This window comes from Scyliorhinus canicula, chromosome 1, assembly GCF_902713615.1.
Source record: "Scyliorhinus canicula chromosome 1, sScyCan1.1, whole genome shotgun sequence".
Classification (NCBI taxonomy): Eukaryota; Metazoa; Chordata; class Chondrichthyes; order Carcharhiniformes; family Scyliorhinidae; genus Scyliorhinus; species Scyliorhinus canicula.
In genome coordinates, this window is record NC_052146.1 from 312,396,557 (window position 1) to 312,415,529 (window position 18,973).

The window sequence follows — 18,973 nt, forward strand, 5'->3', positions numbered from 1 at the left end:
ATGTAGGTGTTGCGGTCGGTGGAGGGAAGGGGCCCTTTGAAGTCCACACTGAGTCGTTCAAAGGGGCGGGATGCTTTCACCAGGCGCGCGCGATCTGGCCGGTAGAAGTGCGGCTTGCACTCCGCACAGATCTGGCAGTCTCTGGTGACTGTCCGTACTTCCTCGACGGAGTAGGGCAGATTGCGGGCTTTGATCAGATGGTACAAGCGAGTGACCCCCGGATGGCAAAGGCTGTCGTGCAAGGCACGGAGCTGGTTCACTTGTGCACTGGCACATGTACCTCGGGAGAGGGCGTCTGGGGGCTCGTTGAGCTTGCCGGGGCGATACAAGATCTCGTAGTTAAAGGTGGAGAGCTCGATTCTCCACCGCAAGATTTTGTCATTCTTGATCTTGCCCCGCTGCGTGTTGTTGAACATGAAGGCTACCGACCGTTGGTCAGTGAGGAGAGTGAATCTCCTGCCGGCCAGGTAATGCCTCCAGTGCCGCACCGCTTCAACGATTGCCTGGGCCTCCTTCTCGACAGAGGAATGCCGAATTTCGGAGGCGTGGAGGGTGCGTGAAAAGAATGCCACGGGTCTGCCGGCCTGATTCAGCGTGGTGGCAAGGGCGACATCTGAAGCGTCGCTCTCTACTTGGAAAGGCAGAGTCTCGTCTACGGCGTGCATCCCCGCCCTGGCTATGTCAGATCGAATGCAGGGGAAGGCCTGTTGTGCCTCGGCCGAGAGGGGAAAATGTGTGGACTGGATAAGTGGCCGGGCCTTGTCTGCGTATTGCGGGACCTACTGGGCGTAATAAGAGAAAAACCCAAGGCAGCGTTTGAGGGCCTTGGGGCAGTGGGGAATTGGGAGCTCCATGAGGGTGTGCATGCGGTCGGGATCGGGTCCCAGTAGTCCGTTTTGGACTACGTAGCCAAGGATGGCTAAGCGGTCTGTGCGGAACACGCATTTCTCCTTGTTGTACGTGAGATTAAGGAGAGATGCGGTGTGGAGGAATTTATAAAGGTTGGCATCATGGTCCTGCTGGTCATGGCCGCAGGTGGTGACATTGTCGAGGTACGGGAAGGTGGCCTGCAATCCGTACCGGTCAACCATTCGGTCCATTTCTCGCTGAAAGACCGAGACCCCATTCGTGACGCCGAAGGGAACCCTCAGAAATTGGTACAGACGACCGTCTGCCTCGAAGGCAGTGTAGGGACGGTCCGATTTACAGATAGGGAGCTGGTGGTAGGCGGATTTCAGGTCAATAGTAGAGAAGACCCGGTACTGTGCAATCTGATTGACCATATCAGAAATGCGGGGGAGGGGGTACGCGTCGAGCTGCGTGTACCGGTTGATGGTCTGGCTGTAGTCCACGACCATCCTGTGCTTCTCCCCGGTCTTAACCACTACCACCTGGGCTCTCCAAGGGCTGTTGCTGGCCTCGATAATACCCTCCCGAAGCAGCCGCTGGACTTTGGACCTGATGAAGGCCTTGTCCTGGGTGCTGTACCGTCTGCTCCTGGTGGCGACGGGCTTGCAATCCACAGTCAGATTAGCAAAGAGGGAGGGGGGCTCGACCTTGAGGGTCGCGAGGCCGCAAACGGTGAGGGGAGGTAGGGGTCCACCGAATTTGAGGGTGAGGCTCTGGAGATTGCACTGGAAATCCAGGCCTAGTAGGAGTGAAGTGCAGAGGTCGGGGAGAATGTACAGACGGAAACGGTCGAATTCCACACTCTGTACAGTGAGTTTAACCAGGCAGAAACCCCGGATCGGGGCAGAGTGGGAACCGGAGGCAAGGGAGATCTGCCGGTCGGCGGGATGGATCGCAAGGGAATAGCGCCTTACCGTGTCCGGGTGGACGAAGCTCTCGGTGCTCCCGGAGTCAATGAGGCAGGAGGTCACATGGCCGTTGACCAGCACCGATGTGGAAGAGGGTGCCAGGTTGCGAGGACAGGACTGGTCGAGCGTAACGGAGGCGAGCAGTGGTTGGTCGGCGGTTGAGTCAGATGAGTCCGACGAGGAGCGGTAGCGACCCGTGTCCCGTGATGGCGGCCCCTGGAGACGAGATGGCGGCATCCGCAGTACCTGTGGGTAAAATGGCGGCGTCCATGGAGCGCACGTTATGGGGTCGGAACAAAATGGCGGCGCCCATGGAACGCACATGGCTGTGGTGGATGAAGATGGCGGCGCCCATGGGGCGCACGTGGCGGGGCGGCAAAAGATGGCGGCGCCCACTGATCGCACGTGGGGTCGGGGGAAGCGGACGGCGGGGCCCATTGAGGGAGCGGCTGAGGCGTGGGGACCGGCGGCGCGATAGCGGCGACCGTCCGGGACTGACACACCGCTGCAAAGTGGCCTTTCTTTCCACAAGCTTTGCAGGTCGCTGTGCGGGCCGGGCAGCGTTGGCAAGGGTGCTTCTGTTGGCCGCAGAAGTAACAGTGGGGACCCCCAGGGGGTGCGGTGCGGCGGGCAGCGCAGGCATAGTGCGCGGGGGCGGCTGCTGGGGGGGCCGTTTGCGGGGTCCATGAGGGGTAGGACGGGTGGGCCTGGGGAGCCGTTTGCGGGGTCCACGAGGGGTAGGACGGGTGGGCCGAGTGGCTAGCGGAGTAAGTGTGCGCACTACGGGAGGCGGCCGTCATGGAGAGCGCCAGGGCCTTTGCGGCCGCGTGGTCGGGGGCGACCCCTTCCAGCAGTCGTTGCCGGATGGGGTCCGATGCAATGCCTGTAACGAAGGCATCGCGCATGAGTAAATCCGAATGTTCCGCGGCTGTGAGGGCCCGGCAGTCGCAGTCTCGTACCAGAGGTATAAGGGCCCTCCAGAAGTCCTCAATCGACTCACCCGGCTGCTGGACGCGAGTAGAAAGTTGATGCCTCGCAAACAGGGTGTTCGCCGATGGTGCATAGTTCTCCTTGAGCAGTTCCATAGCTGCGGTGTAGTCGGTCGCATCTCGAATGAGCGGAAAGACGCTGGAGCTAAGTCTGGAGTACAGGAGTTGCTTTTTCTGAGCCTCCGTCGGGGGAGGGTCTGCTGAAGAGATGTAGGCCTCTAAGACTGCGAGCCAGTGATCAAAGTCTTTTCTGGCGTGAGGCGACTGCGGATCCAGCTGCAGACGGTCAGGCTTGACTCTGATATCCATGGTGACTGGGAAATCGGACACCAATAAATTGTGGCGCTAACAATTATACTCAAAGCCGAGAGACTAGTACAATAGAGGCTTTATTGCTGTACGATGTTGTCCCTCCATCTGCAACAGTAGACTAAGGGTCTGAGCAGCTCTCATACATTTATACATAAGCTCCCTGTGGGCGGAGCTATCCGGCAGGGGCTGACCGGAGGAACCTGTATTACAGGTACAGGCATACATCCCCCTACTGCAGTACACATAACTACAGTGGTTATCTCACCACAGTTGGCTGACCTCCAAACCCTTGGCCCATCTCTCCAGGCATCTCCCCCTCCCACCCACTCAAGAAGCTTGGACAAAGCAGCCCGCTTGGCTGAGAGCGGAGCCGGGAGGATAACAGTGAGAAAGAGTGAGACTGAGGGAGGAATTCAACCTGAAACTTTCTTTGGGTACGATTCTCATTCCTCATTGTGCTCTCGCTCAAGCAAAACGAGGCTGGTGAATAGCGGAAGAGGCCAAAAACGAAAACCGCGCCAAGCACCAAACACTTGGCGATGCAACTGGCCCGTTCCCATAGACATATCCGGGATCCGTGACCCACCCACCCTCCAGCCGGAGACATGTCCCAGGAGCTGTGTCCCATTCCCTGGGTGTTTGGACGTTGATTGCTGCGGTGTGGTGTTGCCTCCTGCAGTGTCCAGGCATCAGGATGTGATCAGAATGCTGGGCAATGACTCCCACATGTTGCATGGCCGGCCCACCCACAGGAATCCACGGGTTGTGTGAAGTGCTCACTTAACGGTGATTGCCAATTCCCTAGTAGCGATAGCCTTCATCTGCACGGCCAGAGGCCTTGGCATTCGGTGGGGGTTATGGGTGTTCAGTGGAGCCAAGGACAGGGACAAGGGTTGCCCCCGGAACGGGTACACACGATCGAGAGGTTGGCATAGTGGTGCCGCGAATGGTTGTCCACCAGTTGCCCTTCCCCAGCCCACCCCCCACCCTCCATGGTGGCCAACCCCTGCAGAGGGTCCCACATCCCCCGCTGAGCAATGGGGTGGCAAGACCAGCACCCCCCGGGCTCTTTGCCTGTGAGCAAAGATGGCTACTCCCCTCCTCGGCTCCTCACAGAAGCCCTTCCGCCAGGTTTACGTTTGTCAAAAGGAGTCCTAATCGGTGCCAACGTGAGCACTTGCTGGGGAGGCTGCTGAATGATGGGAGGCCGCTGGATATCGGGTGGGGCTCTCATTAATTATATAGAAATGGCCCTTAAGGGGTGATAATTGGTTTCTCATCACACTACAGCGAGATCCCGGATATGTCTATGGGAACGGGCCAGTTGCATCGCCAAGTGTTTGGTGCTTGGCGCGGTTTTCGTTTTTGGCCTCTTCCGCTATTCACCAGCCTCGTTTTGCTTGAGCGAGAGCACAATGAGGAATGAGAATCGCGCCCAAAGAAAGTTTCAGGTTGAATTCCTCCCTCAGTCTCACTCTTTCTCACTGTCATCCTCCCGGCTCCGCTCTCAGCCAAGAGGACTGCTTTGTCCTGGATGGTGTTGAGCTTCTTGAGTGTTGGTGGAGCTGCGCTCATCCAGGCAAGTGGAGAGTATTCCAGCACACTCCTGACTTGTGCCTTATAGATGGTGGGCAGGCTTTGGGGGGTCAGGAGTCAGTTACTCTTATCCTTAAATAAATCATCTTTATTAGTGTCAGAAGTAGGCTTACAATGACACCGCAATGAAGTTACTGTGAAAAGCCCCTCGTTGCTTCACTCTGGCGCCTGTTCGGATACACAGAGGGAGAATTCAGAATGTCCAATTCACCTAACAGCACGTCTTCGGGACTTGTGGGAGGAAACCGGAGCACCCGGAGGAAACCCACGCAGACACGGGGAGAATGTGAGGTCAAATATATTTTTCCCTCTTGTTGGTTCCCTCACCATCTGCTGCAGTCCCAGTCTCACAGCTATGTCATTTAGGACCCGGCCAGCTCGGTCTGTGACTGTTGTGTTATCTCCCCGGCTCCGCTCTCAGTCTCACTATTTCTCGCTCTCTTTTATCTCCCCAGCATTGCCTTTGTCTCACTCTTTCCCATGCTCTTTTATCTCCCTGGCTTCATTCTTTCTCGGTCTCTGGGCGCGATCCAATGGCCACGCAGTCCCGGAGAAGCAGCTCGCCGCGGCGCAGTGACGCTGTTGAAAGCTGGGAAACCACGCTCCCGGATTTACCCGACTCACAATGCGAGCGACTCACCCAATGAAGGAGCTGTGCTCTGAAAGCTAGTAATTCTGAATAAATCTGTTGGACTTTAACCTGGTGTTGTAGGACTTCTTACTGTTCCAAGGATGAGACAGAGCAGCTGTGAATTCAAATTGGATATTTAAACTGGCTGGGCACACAAAAGAGGCCAGATGCAAGTTTTGAAGTTGATGAACTGAACACTGTAATGAACGATCGCCAGGTCCAGAATACCTTACAGGAGAACAAAACATTGAAAACGTTAAAGAAGATGAAATGTGGAGTTAACTTTCTGCCTTTGGATGGCCAGATGAATATAAAATTGAATGTGTTCAGTGATGTCTCTCACACAAGCCTTGTTAATGAGTTTTCAAGTAATTTGATATGATTTATTGTCACATGTACCAAAGTACAGTGAAAAGTATTTTTCTGCGGCCGAGGGAACGTACACAGTACGTACATAGTAGACAAAAGAATAATCGACAGAGTACATTGACAAATGGTACAGCGACAAACAGTGATTGGTTACAGTGCGGAACAAGGGGCCAAACAAAGCAAATACATGAGCAAGAGCAGCATCGGGTGTCGTGAATAGTGTTCTTACAGGGAACAGATCAGTCTGAGGGGGAGTCGTTGAGGAGTCTTGTAGCTGTGGGGAAGAAGCTGTTCCTATGTCTGGATGTGCGAGTCTTCAGACTTCTGTACCTTCTGCCTGATGGAAGGGTCTGGAAGAAGGCAATGCCTGGGTGGGAGGGGTCTCTGATAATGCTGTCTGCCTTCCTGAGGCAGCGGGAGGTGTAGACAGAATCAATGTGAGGGTGGCAAGCTTGTGTGATGCGTTGGGCTGAGTTCACCACACTCTGCAGTTTCTTGCGATCTTGGACCGAGCAGTTGCCATACCAGGCTGTGATGCAGCCGGATAGGATGCTCTCTATCGCACATCTGTAGACGTTTGTGAGAGTCGATGCAGATCTGCCAAATTTCTTTAGCTTCTGTGGTACAAGGACTAATGGTGAAGGTTTGATAATATTTTCTGTGGGTGAAAATAAGAAGTGTTGTCCCTTGGCTTAGGAAGTCAAGAAAATGAGGTGAGTAATTAAACAAACCCCCTGGCTGCAGAGACTCTGGCATTGACCTGGCATTCTTTTTAATCTAAAACATTAGGGGAAATATTAAATGGGGGAAATGATGAAGGAAATGCCCCAATAGAGAGTTGGATGGATAATGAATCGGGATTCCATACACTCCACAAAGAGTGTGAGTGAAAAGAGATTGCCAACTGATATTATTGCAAGTCGAAAACAAACTGCAAAATGACATCTCAAAGCTTCAGTGGATTGAAAACAGTTATCAGTTATAGATATAGTACAGTACAGAAAGAGGCCATTCTGCCCATCGAGTCTGCACTGACCCACTTCAGCCCTCACTTCCACCCTATCCCCATAACCCAATAACCCCACCCAATACTAAGGGCAATTTATCATGGCCAATCCAGCTAACCCGCACATCTTTGGATTGTGGGAGGAAACCGGAGCACCCGGAGGAAACCCACGCACACACGGGGAGAACGTGCAGACTCCACACAGACAGTGACCCAAGCCGGGAATCAAACCTGGGACCCTCGAGCTGTGAAGCAACTGTGCTAACCCATGTGCTACCGTGCTGCCCCAATCAGCCTGCATCACAAGAAAGAAATGCTTGTCATGAAAATTAGCTGTGGGATTAAAAAAAGGACAATTCTGGATGTGATCTTTTTTGTTTGTAAATGGGTGATTTATTTTTCTATCTTCAGATTTTATTTTTCTGAAAAGAGAATGCACTTTTTTGAAAAAGTGTTTTATGTTGCAATGAAATACATGGTTTGAATTAATAATTAAGCAACTGGGGAAAGATTAGGGGATCATTGTGAAAGTATGTAAACCAGATCATTCTCAGTGTCTACGAGGAGCTGGGAGACGCAGTCACTTTGCTTTGCTGCCTTGGAAACATGTTGTCAGACTCATTCTTCCAGTTCCCATCTCCCAACCCGTCACCCCAGGGCCCGGGAAATCCTGCTCCTGGTGTGCAAAAGTAGCCCGTCACGATCAACATTCACGACAGTTATTTAAGGGACTTTTCAAGGGTGGTGACAGTCGGGTTGGTGGCTCGAGATCACGGGCGGGATTCTCTGGTCTGCCATTCCGCGGCACGCCCCTGACTGCAGCCGGATTCTCTGGTCTGCCATTCCGCGGCACGCCCCTGACCCCAGCCGGATTCTCTGGTCTGCCATTCCGCGGCACGCCCCTGACCCCAGCCGGATTCTCTGGTCTGCCATTCCGCGGCGCGCCCCTGACCCCAGCCGGATTCTCTGCCATTCCGCGGCACGCCCCTGACTGCAGCCGGATTCTCTGGTCTGCCATTCCGCGGCACGCCCCTGACCGCAGCCAGATTCTCTGCCATTCCGCGGCACACCCCTGACCGCAGCCGGATTCTCTGGTCTGCCATTCCGCGGCACGCCCCTGACCCCAGCCGGATTCTCTGCCATTCCGCGGCACGCCCCTGACTGCAGCCGGATTCTCTGCCATTCCGCGGCACGCCCCTGACTGCAGCCGGATTCTCTGCCATTCCGCGGCACGCCCCTGACCCCAGCCGGATTCTCTGGTCTGCCATTCCGCGGCACGCCCCTGACCGCAGCCGGATTCTCTGGTCTGCCATTCCGCAGCACGCCCCTGACTGCAGCCGGATTCTCTGGTCTGCCATTCTGCGGCACGCCCCTGACCCCAGCCGGATTCTCTGGTCTGCCATTCCGCAGCACGCCCCTGACTGCAGCCGGATTCTCTGGTCTGCCATTCTGCGGCACGCCCCTGACCCCAGCCGGATTCTCTGGTCTGCCATTCCGCGGCACGCCCCTGACCGCAGCCGTATTCTCTGCCATTCCGCGGCGCGCCCCTGACCGCAGCCGGATTCTCTGGTCTGCCATTCCGCAGCACGCCCCTGACCCCAGCCGGATTCTCTGCCATTCCGCGGCGCGCCCCTGACCGCAGCCGGATTCTCTGGTCTGCCATTCCGCAGCACGCCCCTGACCCCAGCCGGATTCTCTGCCATTCCGCGGCACGCCCCTGACCGCAGCCGGATTCTCTGCCATTCCGCGGCACGCCCCTGACCGCAGCCGGATTCTCTGCCATTCTGCGGCACGCCCCTGACCCCAGCCGGATTCTCTGGTCTGCCATTCCGCGGCACGCCCCTGACCGCAGCCAGATTCTCTGCCATTCCGCGGCACGCCCCTGACCCCAGCCGGATTCTCTGCCATTCCGCGGCATGCCCCTGACCCCAGCCGGATTCTCTGCCATTCCGCGGCACGCCCCTGACTGCAGCCGGATTCTCTGCCATTCCGCGGCGCGCCCCTGACCGCAGCCGGATTCTCTGGTCTGCCATTCCGCGGCGCGCCCCTGACCGCAGCCGGATTCTCTGGTCTGCCATTCCGCGGCACGCCCCTGACCGCAGCCGGATTCTCTGGTCTGCCATTCCGCGGCACGCCCCTGACCGCAGCCGGATTCTCTGGTCTGCCATTCCGCGGCACGCCCCTGACTGCAGCCGGATTCTCTGCCATTCCGCAGCACGCCCCTGACCGCAGCCGGATTCTCTGCCATTCCGCGGCACGCCCCTGACCCCAGCCGTATTCTCTGGTCTGCCATTCCGCGGCGCGCCCCTGACCCCAGCCGGATTCTCTGCCATTCCGCGGCACGCCCCTGACCGCAGCCGGATTCTCTGGTCTGCCATTCCGCGGCACGCCCCTGACCCCAGCCGGATTCTCTGCCATTCCGCGGCACGCCCCTGACCCCAGCCGGATTCTCTGGTCTGCCATTCCGCGGCACGCCCCTGACCGCATCCGGATTCTCTGCCATTCCGCGGCACGCCCCTGACCCCAGCCGGATTCTCTGCCATTCCGCGGCACGCCCCTGTCCCCAGCCGGATTCTCTGGTCTGCCATTCTGCGGCGCGCCCCCGATTGCAGCCGGATTCTCTGGTCTGCCATTCCGCGGCACGCCCCTGACTGCAGCCGGATTCTCTGGTCTGCCATTCCGCGGCGTGCCCCTGACCGCAGCCGGATTCTCTGGTCTGACATTCCGCGGCACGCCCCTGACCCCAGCCGGATTCTCTGGTCTGCCATTCCGCGGCACGCCCCTGACTGCAGCCGGATTCTCTGGTCTGCCATTCCGCGGCACGCCCCTGACCCCAGCCGGATTCTCTGGTCTGCCATTCCGCGGCGCGCCCCTGACCGCAGCCGGATTCTCTGCCATTCCGCGGCGCGCCCCTGACTGCAGCCGTATTCTCTGGTCTGCCATTCCGCGGCACGCCCCTGACCCCAGCCGTATTCTCTGGTCTGCCATTCCGCGGCACGCCCCTGACCCCAGCCGGATTCTCTGGTCTGCCATTCCGCGGCACGCCCCTGACTGCAGCCGGATTCTCTGCCATTCCGCGGCACGCCCCTGACCACAGCCGGATTCTCTGCCATTCCGCGGCACGCCCCTGACCGCAGCCGGATTCTCTGGTCTGACATTCCGCGGCACGCCCCTGACTGCAGCCGGATTCTCTGCCATTCCGCGGCACGCCCCTGACCACAGCCGGATTCTCTGGTCTGCCATTCCGCAGCACGCCCATGACCGCAGCCGGATTCTCTGCCATTCCGCGGCGCGCCCCTGACTGCAGCCGGATTCTCTGCCATTCCGCGGCACGCCCCTGACTGCAGCCGGATTCTCTGCCATTCCGCGGCACGCCCCTGACCACAGCCGGATTCTCTGCCATTCCGCGGCACGCCCCTGACCCCAGCCGGATTCTCTGGTCTGCCATTCTGCGGCACGCCCCTGACCGCAGCCGGATTCTCTGCCATTCCGCGGCGCGCCCCTGACCGCAGCCGGATTCTCTGCCATTCCGCGGCACGCCCCTGACCCCAGCCGGATTCTCTGGTCTGCCATTCCGCGGCACGCCCCTGACCCCAGCCGGATTCTCTGCCATTCCGCGGCACGCCCCTGACCCCAGCCGGATTCTCTGGTCTGCCATTCCGCGGCACGCCCCTGACCCCAGCCGGATTCTCTGCCATTCTGCGGCACGCCCCTGACCCCAGCCGGATTCTCTGGTCTGCCATTCCGCGGCACGCCCCTGACTGCAGCCGGATTCTCTGCCATTCCGCGGCACGCCCCTGACCGCAGCCGGATTCTCTGCCATTCCGCGGCACGCCCCTGACCGCAGCCGGATTCTCTGGTCTGCCATTCCGCGGCACGCCCCGACCCCAGCCGGATTCTCTGGTCTGCCATTCCGCGGCACGCCCCTGACCCCAGCCGGATTCTCTGCCATTCCGCGGCACGCCCCTGACCCCAGCCGGATTCTCTGCCATTCCGCGGCACGCCCCTGACCCCAGCCGGATTCTCTGCCATTCCGCGGCACGCCCCTGACCCCAGCCGGATTCTCTGCCATTCCGCGGCACGCCCCTGACCCCAGCCGGATTCTCTGCCATTCCGCGGCACGCCCCTGACCGCAGCCGGATTCTCTGTGCCCACAGCCGGCCAATGAGTGGCTGGATTCTCCGATTTTGAGACTAAGTGCTGACGCTAGCGTGGAATCGACGACCCAGCCGCGGATAGCCGCCCGCGACCGACGCTGCGCCAAACACGCTGGCGCAAATGGCGCCGATTCTCCACACCTCGGAGTATCACGCACCAGCGTCGGGGCAACGCGGCACGGTTGCAGCAATTCTCCGGCCCGGCGCGGGACTTCGACAATCCCGCCCATGGTGTTTTCCGACAGCAAAAACGGCGCAACAGCTGCACCGAATTCCGTAACTCTAAATGGGCTCGCACCATCGCCACGTGGAACACAACCGGCTATATGCAAAATTTTGCCAGATTCACCGGATCCGTGATTGGCACACATTTGCCACTGTGGCGGGAAAGCTGCAGCGTGGAGTGGCAGAGCGGATGATGCCACCAATGGAGAATCCCGCTGCACAGGTTTGAGATCATTGGCAGAATGAGTTAGAGTGGGTGCTGAGGAGAAGGGTTTTCGGCAGTGAGGTTCTGTGATCTGCAATGTGCCCTTTGTTAAGGGCACTTGAAGCAAATTCAATTCCAATTCTCGGAAGGACGTTGGATAAATACACGGAATAGAAAAATGTGCAGGACTATGGAAAAAGAACGGGAGAATGGGAATAATTGGACAGTTCTTTCAAAGAGCAGGCAGGGAGGCTGAGTGGCTATCTGAAATGAAAAATGAAAATCGCTTATTGTCACGAGTAGGCTTCAAATGAAGTTACTGTGAAAAGCCCCTAGTCGCCACATTCCGGTGCGGCTGGTACGGGAATTGAACCATGCTGATGGCGTGCTTGATCTGCTTTAAAAGCCAGCGATTTAGCCGAGTGAGCTAAACCAGCCCCTGGCTTGTGTAAGATTCTGTTGTCTGTTGTGTAAAATTCCACCATTGCCAGCTTGTTGCCTGGTGACCCTCTAGCTGCCTCCCCTGGCTCTATGCTGCTGAATTCTGGCCCTCTTGCCAAAATTCTGCCCCACAACTATTCATCTCCCAACTGCGGCTGAATCAGATTATTGTTCTCATGTCCTTTTCAACCCTGAACAGAGCTCTCCGTTGCTAAGATCACCTCCTTCCCTCACTGGAAGATCCCATATTGCTGCCCTTGGCTGAGTTTTACTGCTGCTGGCACTGCCATCCATGCCCCTCCACCTCGCCACGATTCAAACTCTGCCAGCCAGCCTGTTACCGTAACAGCTCGGTAACCGAAACTTCATCTCAGACTGTGCTGACAGTGTATTGCTGGAAACTAAATACCCAGCACCATTCCCTGCTCTCACTCACCTCCACTGGGTCCTATCCACAATCTATCAACTGTACAATGTCCATCCTCTTTCACATTTCAACTGGATTGCAGACAGTGAACTAATTCTGCTTCACAAACCTTTTCAGCCGCTCTCCATCTCCACTGCAAGCAACAGACAATGAGAAGGAGAGTCCACCTGCCCTGGCTGAAGGTTGTTTCAGAGAGTTGCTGGGCCGAGCTGCATACGGAAACATCAAGAATGCCGTCAAGCCAGTTTTAATGTACGTCATGTGTTTGCTTAACTAATGTTGGCTGAAGACTGTTTTGTCATTCAAACTGGGCAATCTGCCTATGGCTAAAATTTGATGTTATCACCAGTGTGATAGTCCCGAGTACATTGTCCTCTATCACTGACTCTACCCAACCATTTAATCCCCTCCCACATCCCCATGTACACTCTCCCCTATCACTGACTCTACCCACCCACTTAATACCCTCCCACATCCCCATGTACACTCTCCCCTATCACTGACTCAACCCAGCCATTTAATCCCCATGTACACTGTCCTCTATCACTGACTCTACCCACCCATTCACTCCCCTCCCACATCCCCGTGTACACTCTCCCCTATCACTGACTCTACCCACCCACTTAAACCCCATGTACACTCTCCCCTATCACTGACTCTACCCACCCATTTAATCCCCATGTACACTCTCCCCTATCACTGACTACCCACCCATTTAATCCCCTCCCACATCCCCATGTACACTCTCCCCTATCACTGACTACCCACCCATTTAATCCCCTCCCACACCCCCGTGTACACTCTCCCCTATCACTGACTCTACCCACTCACTTAATACCCTCCCACATCCCCATGTACACTCTCCCCATCACTGACTCTACCCAGCCATTTAATCCCCTCCCACACCCCCGTGTACACTCTCCCCTATCACTGACTCTACCCACTGACTTAATACCCTCCCACATCCCCATGTACACTGTCCTCTATCACTGACTCTACCCACCCATTCACTCCCCTCCCACATCCCCGTGTACACTCTCCCCTATCACTGACTCTACCCACCCACTTAAACCCCATGTGCACTCTCCCCTATCACTGACTCTACCCAGCCATTTAATCCCCTCCCACATCCCCATGTACACTCTCCCCTATCACTGACTCTACCCACCCATTTAATCCCCTCCCACACCCCATGTACACTCTCCCCTATCACTGACTCTACCCACTCACTTAATACCCTCCCACATCCCCATGTACACTCTCCCCTATCACTGACTCAACCCAGCCATTTAATCCCCTCCTACACCCTCGTGTACACTCTCCCCATCACTGACTCTACCCACCCACTTAATCCCCATGTACACTCTCCCCTATCACTGACTCTACCCAGCCATTTAATCCCCTCCTACACCCCCGTGTACACTCTCCCCATCACTGACTCTACCCACCCACTTAAACCCCATGTACACTCTCCCCTATCACTGACTCTACCCACCCATTTAATCGCCTCCCACATCCCCATGTACACTCTCCCCTATCACTGACTCTACCCACCCATTTAATCCCCTCCTACACCCCCGTGTACACTCTCCCCATCACTGACTCTACCCACCCACTTAAACCCCATGTACACTCTCCCCTATCACTGACTCTACCCACCCATTTAATCCCCTCCCACACCCCCGTGTACACTCTCCCCTATCACTGACTCTACCCACTCACTTAATACCCTCCCACATCCCCATGTACACTGTCCTCTATCACTGACTCTACCCACCCATTCACTCCCCTCCCACATCCCCGTGTACACTCTCCCCTATCACTGACTCTACCCACCCACTTAAACCCCATGTGCACTCTCCCCTATCACTGACTCTACCCAGCCATTTAATCCCCTCCCACATCCCCATGTACACTCTCCCCTATCACTGACTCTACTCACCCATTTAATCCCCTCCCACATCCCCATGTACACTCTCCCCTATCACTGACTCTACCCACCCATTTAATCCCCGCGCATAGCCCCATGTACACTCTCCCCTATCACTGACTCAACCCAGCCATTTAATCCCCTCCCACTTCCCCATGTACACTCTCCCCTATCACTGACTCTACCCACCCATTTAATCCCCTCCCACATCCCCATGTACACTCTCCCCTATCACTGACTCTACCCACCCATTTAATCCCCATGTACACTCTCCCCTATCACTGACTCTACCCACCCACTTAATCCCCTCCCACATCCCCATGTACACTCTCCCCTATCACTGACTCTACCCACCCATTTAAACCCCATGTGCACTCTCCCCTATCACTGACTCTACCCAGCCATTTAATCCCCTCCCACATCCCCATGTACACTCTCCCCTATCACTGACTCTACCCACCCACTTAATCCCCATGTGCACTCTCCCCTATCACTGACTCTACCCAGCCATTTAATCCCCTCCCACATCCCCGTGTACACTCTCCCCTATCACTGACTCTACCCACCCATTTAAACCCCATGTGCACTCTCCCCTATCACTGACTCTACCCAGCCATTTAATCCCCTCCCACATCCCCATGTACACTCTCCCCTATCACTGACTCTACCCACCAATTTAATCCCCTGCCATAACCCCTTGAACAGCAATGGAAAGCAGGCTTTATTCTGGAATCTTAATGCAGAGAACGCAACCTGTATTTATACCTCCAACCTAATAAAAAATTGAAGCTGCTTCACAGGTGCTTAATTTAAAACAATGTGATATTGGGGCCATTGGCAAAAAGTCATTTTAATGGAGCAATGAAATGAAAATTGCTTATTGTCACAAATAGGCTTCATAGCCAGATGGTGAGGCCAGGAGGCTGGGGTAGAGGATCCAAGAGTCTTGGGCTCACGTATCTGAAGGCACAGCCACCAATGGTGGTGTGATTAAATTTGGGGATGCAGAAGGGGACAGAATTGGAGATTCTCCAGATCCAGGCGAGTTCATGCAGAGATTTGAAACACTAATGCCTGATAACATGAAAGGTTAGAGACAAAGGTGAATTTTTCAAAGGCCATGTCATGGCAGACATTGTCAGGATCGACCTCGAAAGTATAAATAAATCATTGTAATTTGTTCCTCAGACACTTAGATAACCACTCACTGTGGGAGCCCAAGATGTTCGCAGTCCGTTGCTTCAAAATCATCATGTATTCCGTTCAGGTAAGTGGACAATATTCAGGTTTCACTAAATCTTGGCTTGTCAACATCTAAATGTTGCAGCCTATGTATTAATTCAACTCATATTACTCACTGGAATTGGAAATAAACATAATTTCCCTCAACAGATCAAGATTCTCTCCTCACTGTGAAGGGTGTACAGTCGGTGTGTTGGTCGCCATCAAGTTGTGGTGACACACTTTGTTTGAAATGCATTGTTCAAATGATTATTCCAAAATTTGCTGTTGCATTTGCTTAACTGAATTCAGTGTGTCAGTGCACAGAATTTCAATGGACGCATTCATTTAAAAGCTACACGGTGCCAGTCTCATTTATTGTCTGACCCTAGTTGCTTTGTGGAGATGGGTCGACTTTGAAACTGTTCAGTTATTTTAGTAACTGATGGTTCTGCTTCAATGGTGCCAAGCATATTGACCCAGCAACAATAAATGGATTTCTGTCCAGCTCAGGACGGTAAGTGTCATGGAAGTGAACTTGGTGCTGATGGTGATTATATCAAATCACTGTTTTTGTTCTTGCTGGTAAAAGCCGTGGGTTTGGGAAGTGCTGTTGCAGCGTCCTTGGTCAGACTGTGTCTAGTACACACTGCACCCACAGTACTCCAGTAATGATGTCATGGATTAAGCAGACTGGCAGGGACTCCAATCAAGCAACTTGTTTTTAAATCATTTTCACGGGATGTGGGCATCGCTGGTTAGGCCAGCACTTAATGCCAATCCTTAATTGCCCTTCAGAAGGTGGTCGTGAGCTGCCTTCTTGAAACGCTGCAGTCCCTGAGGTGTAGATACACCCACTGTGCTGTTAGGGAGGGAGTTCCAGGATGTTGCCCCAGCGACAGTGAAGGAACGGCGATATATTTCCAAATCAGAATGGTGAGTGACTTGGAGGGGAACCTCCAGGTGGTGGGGTTCCCAGGTATCTGCTGCTCTTGTCCTTCTAGATGGTGGTGACTGTGGGTTTGGAAGGTGCTGCCTGAGGAACCTTGGTGAGTTGCTGCAGTGCATCTTGGAGATGGTACACACGGCTGCCACTGCGTCGGTGGGGGAGGGTTTGAATGTTTGTGGAAGGGAGAGCAATCAAGCGGGGCTGCTTTGTCCTGGATGGTGTTGAGCTTTTTAAGTGTTGTTGGAGCTGCACTCATCCAGGCAGGAGGAGAGTATTCCAGCACACTCCTGACCTGTGCCTTGTAGATGGTGGACAGACTGTTCTAATATAAAAATAGAAATGCTGGATAAACTCTGTAAGTGTGGAAACATCTGTGGAGAGAAAAACAATTAATATTTTGTGACCATAGAACCACAGAAAAGTTACAGCACAGAATGAGGCCATTCAGCCCATCATTTCCATGCCAGCCCGAGGAAACCCAGATGCCCTTTCTGATCCCACCTTCCTGCACCCGGTCAATAGCCCTGTAGCTTAGAGAAGATCCCGGGGCTGTTTTAAAGAGTTTAGGGTCTCTGCCTCCATCATCAACTCGGGCAGCGAATTCCAGACTCCCTCTAACCTCTACGTGAAAACGATCTTCCTGATGTCCCCTCTACACCTTCTGCCTCGTATCTTGAATCTATGTCCCCTGGTTCTAGAATTCTCCGCCAGCAGAAACAATTTTATCCTGTCCGCTCTATCGCTTCCCCTCATAATTTTGTTCACCTCAATTAAGTCACCCCTCAGCCTTCTTTGTTCCAAGGGAAATAACCCCAACCTCTCCAATCTCTCCTCATAGACACACTTTTCTGGCCCTGGCAACATTCTTGTCAACGTCCTCTGCTCTCTCTCCAGAGCAATCACGTCCTTATGACTCTTCTTCAAAGCTGCTGCTCTGTCGTGGATAGTGTTGAAGTGAAGTGTTGTTGCAGCTCCCTCCATCATGTGGTGACTATTCCATCATAGTTCATTCATGATAGGGCAGCACGGTGGCCTAGTGGTTAGCACAACCGCCTCACGGCGCTGAGGTCCCAGGTTCGATCCCGGTTCTGGGTCACTGTCCGTGTTGAGTTTGCACATTCTCCCCGTGTCTGCGTGGGTCTCACCCCCACAACCCAAAGATGTGCAGGGTAGGTGGATTGGCCACGCTAAATTGCCTCTTAATTGGAAAAAATAATTGGGTAATCTAAATTTATTTTAAAAAAAATAGTTCATTCATGATACTGATTTCATATTGTGGAACTCCATACATTGACCTCTGGGCCAGCGTGAGTTGATGTCCCTCATCATTGGGCAACACTGAAGCACAGTGATTAGCACTGTTTCTTCACAGCTCCAGATTCCCAGGTTCGATTCCCGGCTTGGGTCACTGTCTGCACGTCCTCCCCGTGTCAGCGTGGGTTTCCACCGGGTGCTCCGGTTTCCTCCCACAGTCCAAAGATATGCAGGTTACATTGTTTGGCCATGCTAAATTGCCCCTTAGTGTCCAAAACGGTTGGGTGGGGTTAAGGGTTGCGAGGATGGGGTGGTGTGGGCTTGGGTGGGGTGCTCGTTCCAAGGGCCGATGCAGTCTTAATGGGCTGAATGGCCTTCTTCTGCACTGTAAATTCTATGATCACTTCTTGAAGAGTTTGATCCTTCCTGGACTCTTCTTAGATCTCATGTTATTTTGTATCTGATACTGATAGTAGTGTGGAAATAAGATTGACAGGCAGATCGACATCTGCAGCAATTTCACTTCGAATACTTTGTATCGGCGCTCTCGATAATGCATCTGCCAGAAACAAATATTTTTGTGGCGCATAGATAAGATTGAAGTCATAGCGTTGTAACTTCATCATCAACCTCTGAATGCGTGGAGACATCAGGTTGAGAATAATTTTGATGATGTTAACCAAAGAACAATGATCTGTCTCAACTGTGAAAGTTGGAAGACCCGACACAAGGAGGGAGGGGAGAGGAGGGGGAGAAGAGGAGGGGGAAGGAGGGGGTAGGGAGGAGAGGAGGGGGAAGAGGGGGAGGAGGAGAGTGGGGGCGAGAGGAGAGGAGGGGGAGAGAGAGATAGAGGAGGGGGAGAGAGAGGGGAGGGGGTGAGAGAGAGTAGACGGGGAGAGAGAGGAGGGGGAGAGAGAGGAGGGGGGAGAGGAGAGGAGGGGGTGAGAGGAGAGGAGGGGGTGAGAGGAGAGGAGTGGGGAGAGGAGAGGTGGGGGAGAGGAGAGGAGGGGAGAGTGGAGAGGAGGGGAGAGGAGATGAGGGGGAGAGGAGAGGAGGGGGAGAGGCGAGGAGTGGGGGAGAGGAGCAGGGTGGGGAGAACAGGGGGAGAGGAGGGGGAGGGGGGAGCAGGGGGAGAGGAGGATGGGGAGAGAGAGGGAGGGGGGGAGATGGGGGCAGAGAGAGAGGGGGGAGTGAGAGGGGGATGGAGAGAGAGGGGGGGGGGGGACTGAAGCGACATCACAGTAAAGCTGTGACCAGATGGCTGGTAGGAAATCTGTTAAATTTGAAAAAGAAAACATTGAGAAACTAATTAAATCTAATTGATTAACTAAACCTGAGGGTAGAGATTACTGTTCAGCATTTAGTTTTACAGTAAAAATCTAGCGCTCCCTCAGTTTATTCTCATTCACACCTCACATCAAAAGTGAGAGGGGGAAAGTTTAAG

The 18,973-nt window shown here is 54.7% G+C and overlaps 1 protein-coding gene across 1 annotated transcript in view; it reads left to right on the forward strand.

The window, feature by feature from the left end:
* efr3ba (EFR3 homolog Ba (S. cerevisiae)) overlaps nucleotides 1-18,973 on the forward strand; it is a 301,549-nt gene that overhangs the window by 77,114 nt on the left and 205,462 nt on the right. The window contains exons 7-10 of the mRNA XM_038797345.1: nucleotides 5,170-5,368; nucleotides 6,411-6,427; nucleotides 12,293-12,427; nucleotides 15,294-15,372. Coding sequence (XP_038653273.1) covers nucleotides 5,170-5,368; nucleotides 6,411-6,427; nucleotides 12,293-12,427; nucleotides 15,294-15,372 — 430 coding nt within the window. The remainder of the gene's footprint in view (nucleotides 1-5,169; nucleotides 5,369-6,410; nucleotides 6,428-12,292; nucleotides 12,428-15,293; nucleotides 15,373-18,973) is intronic.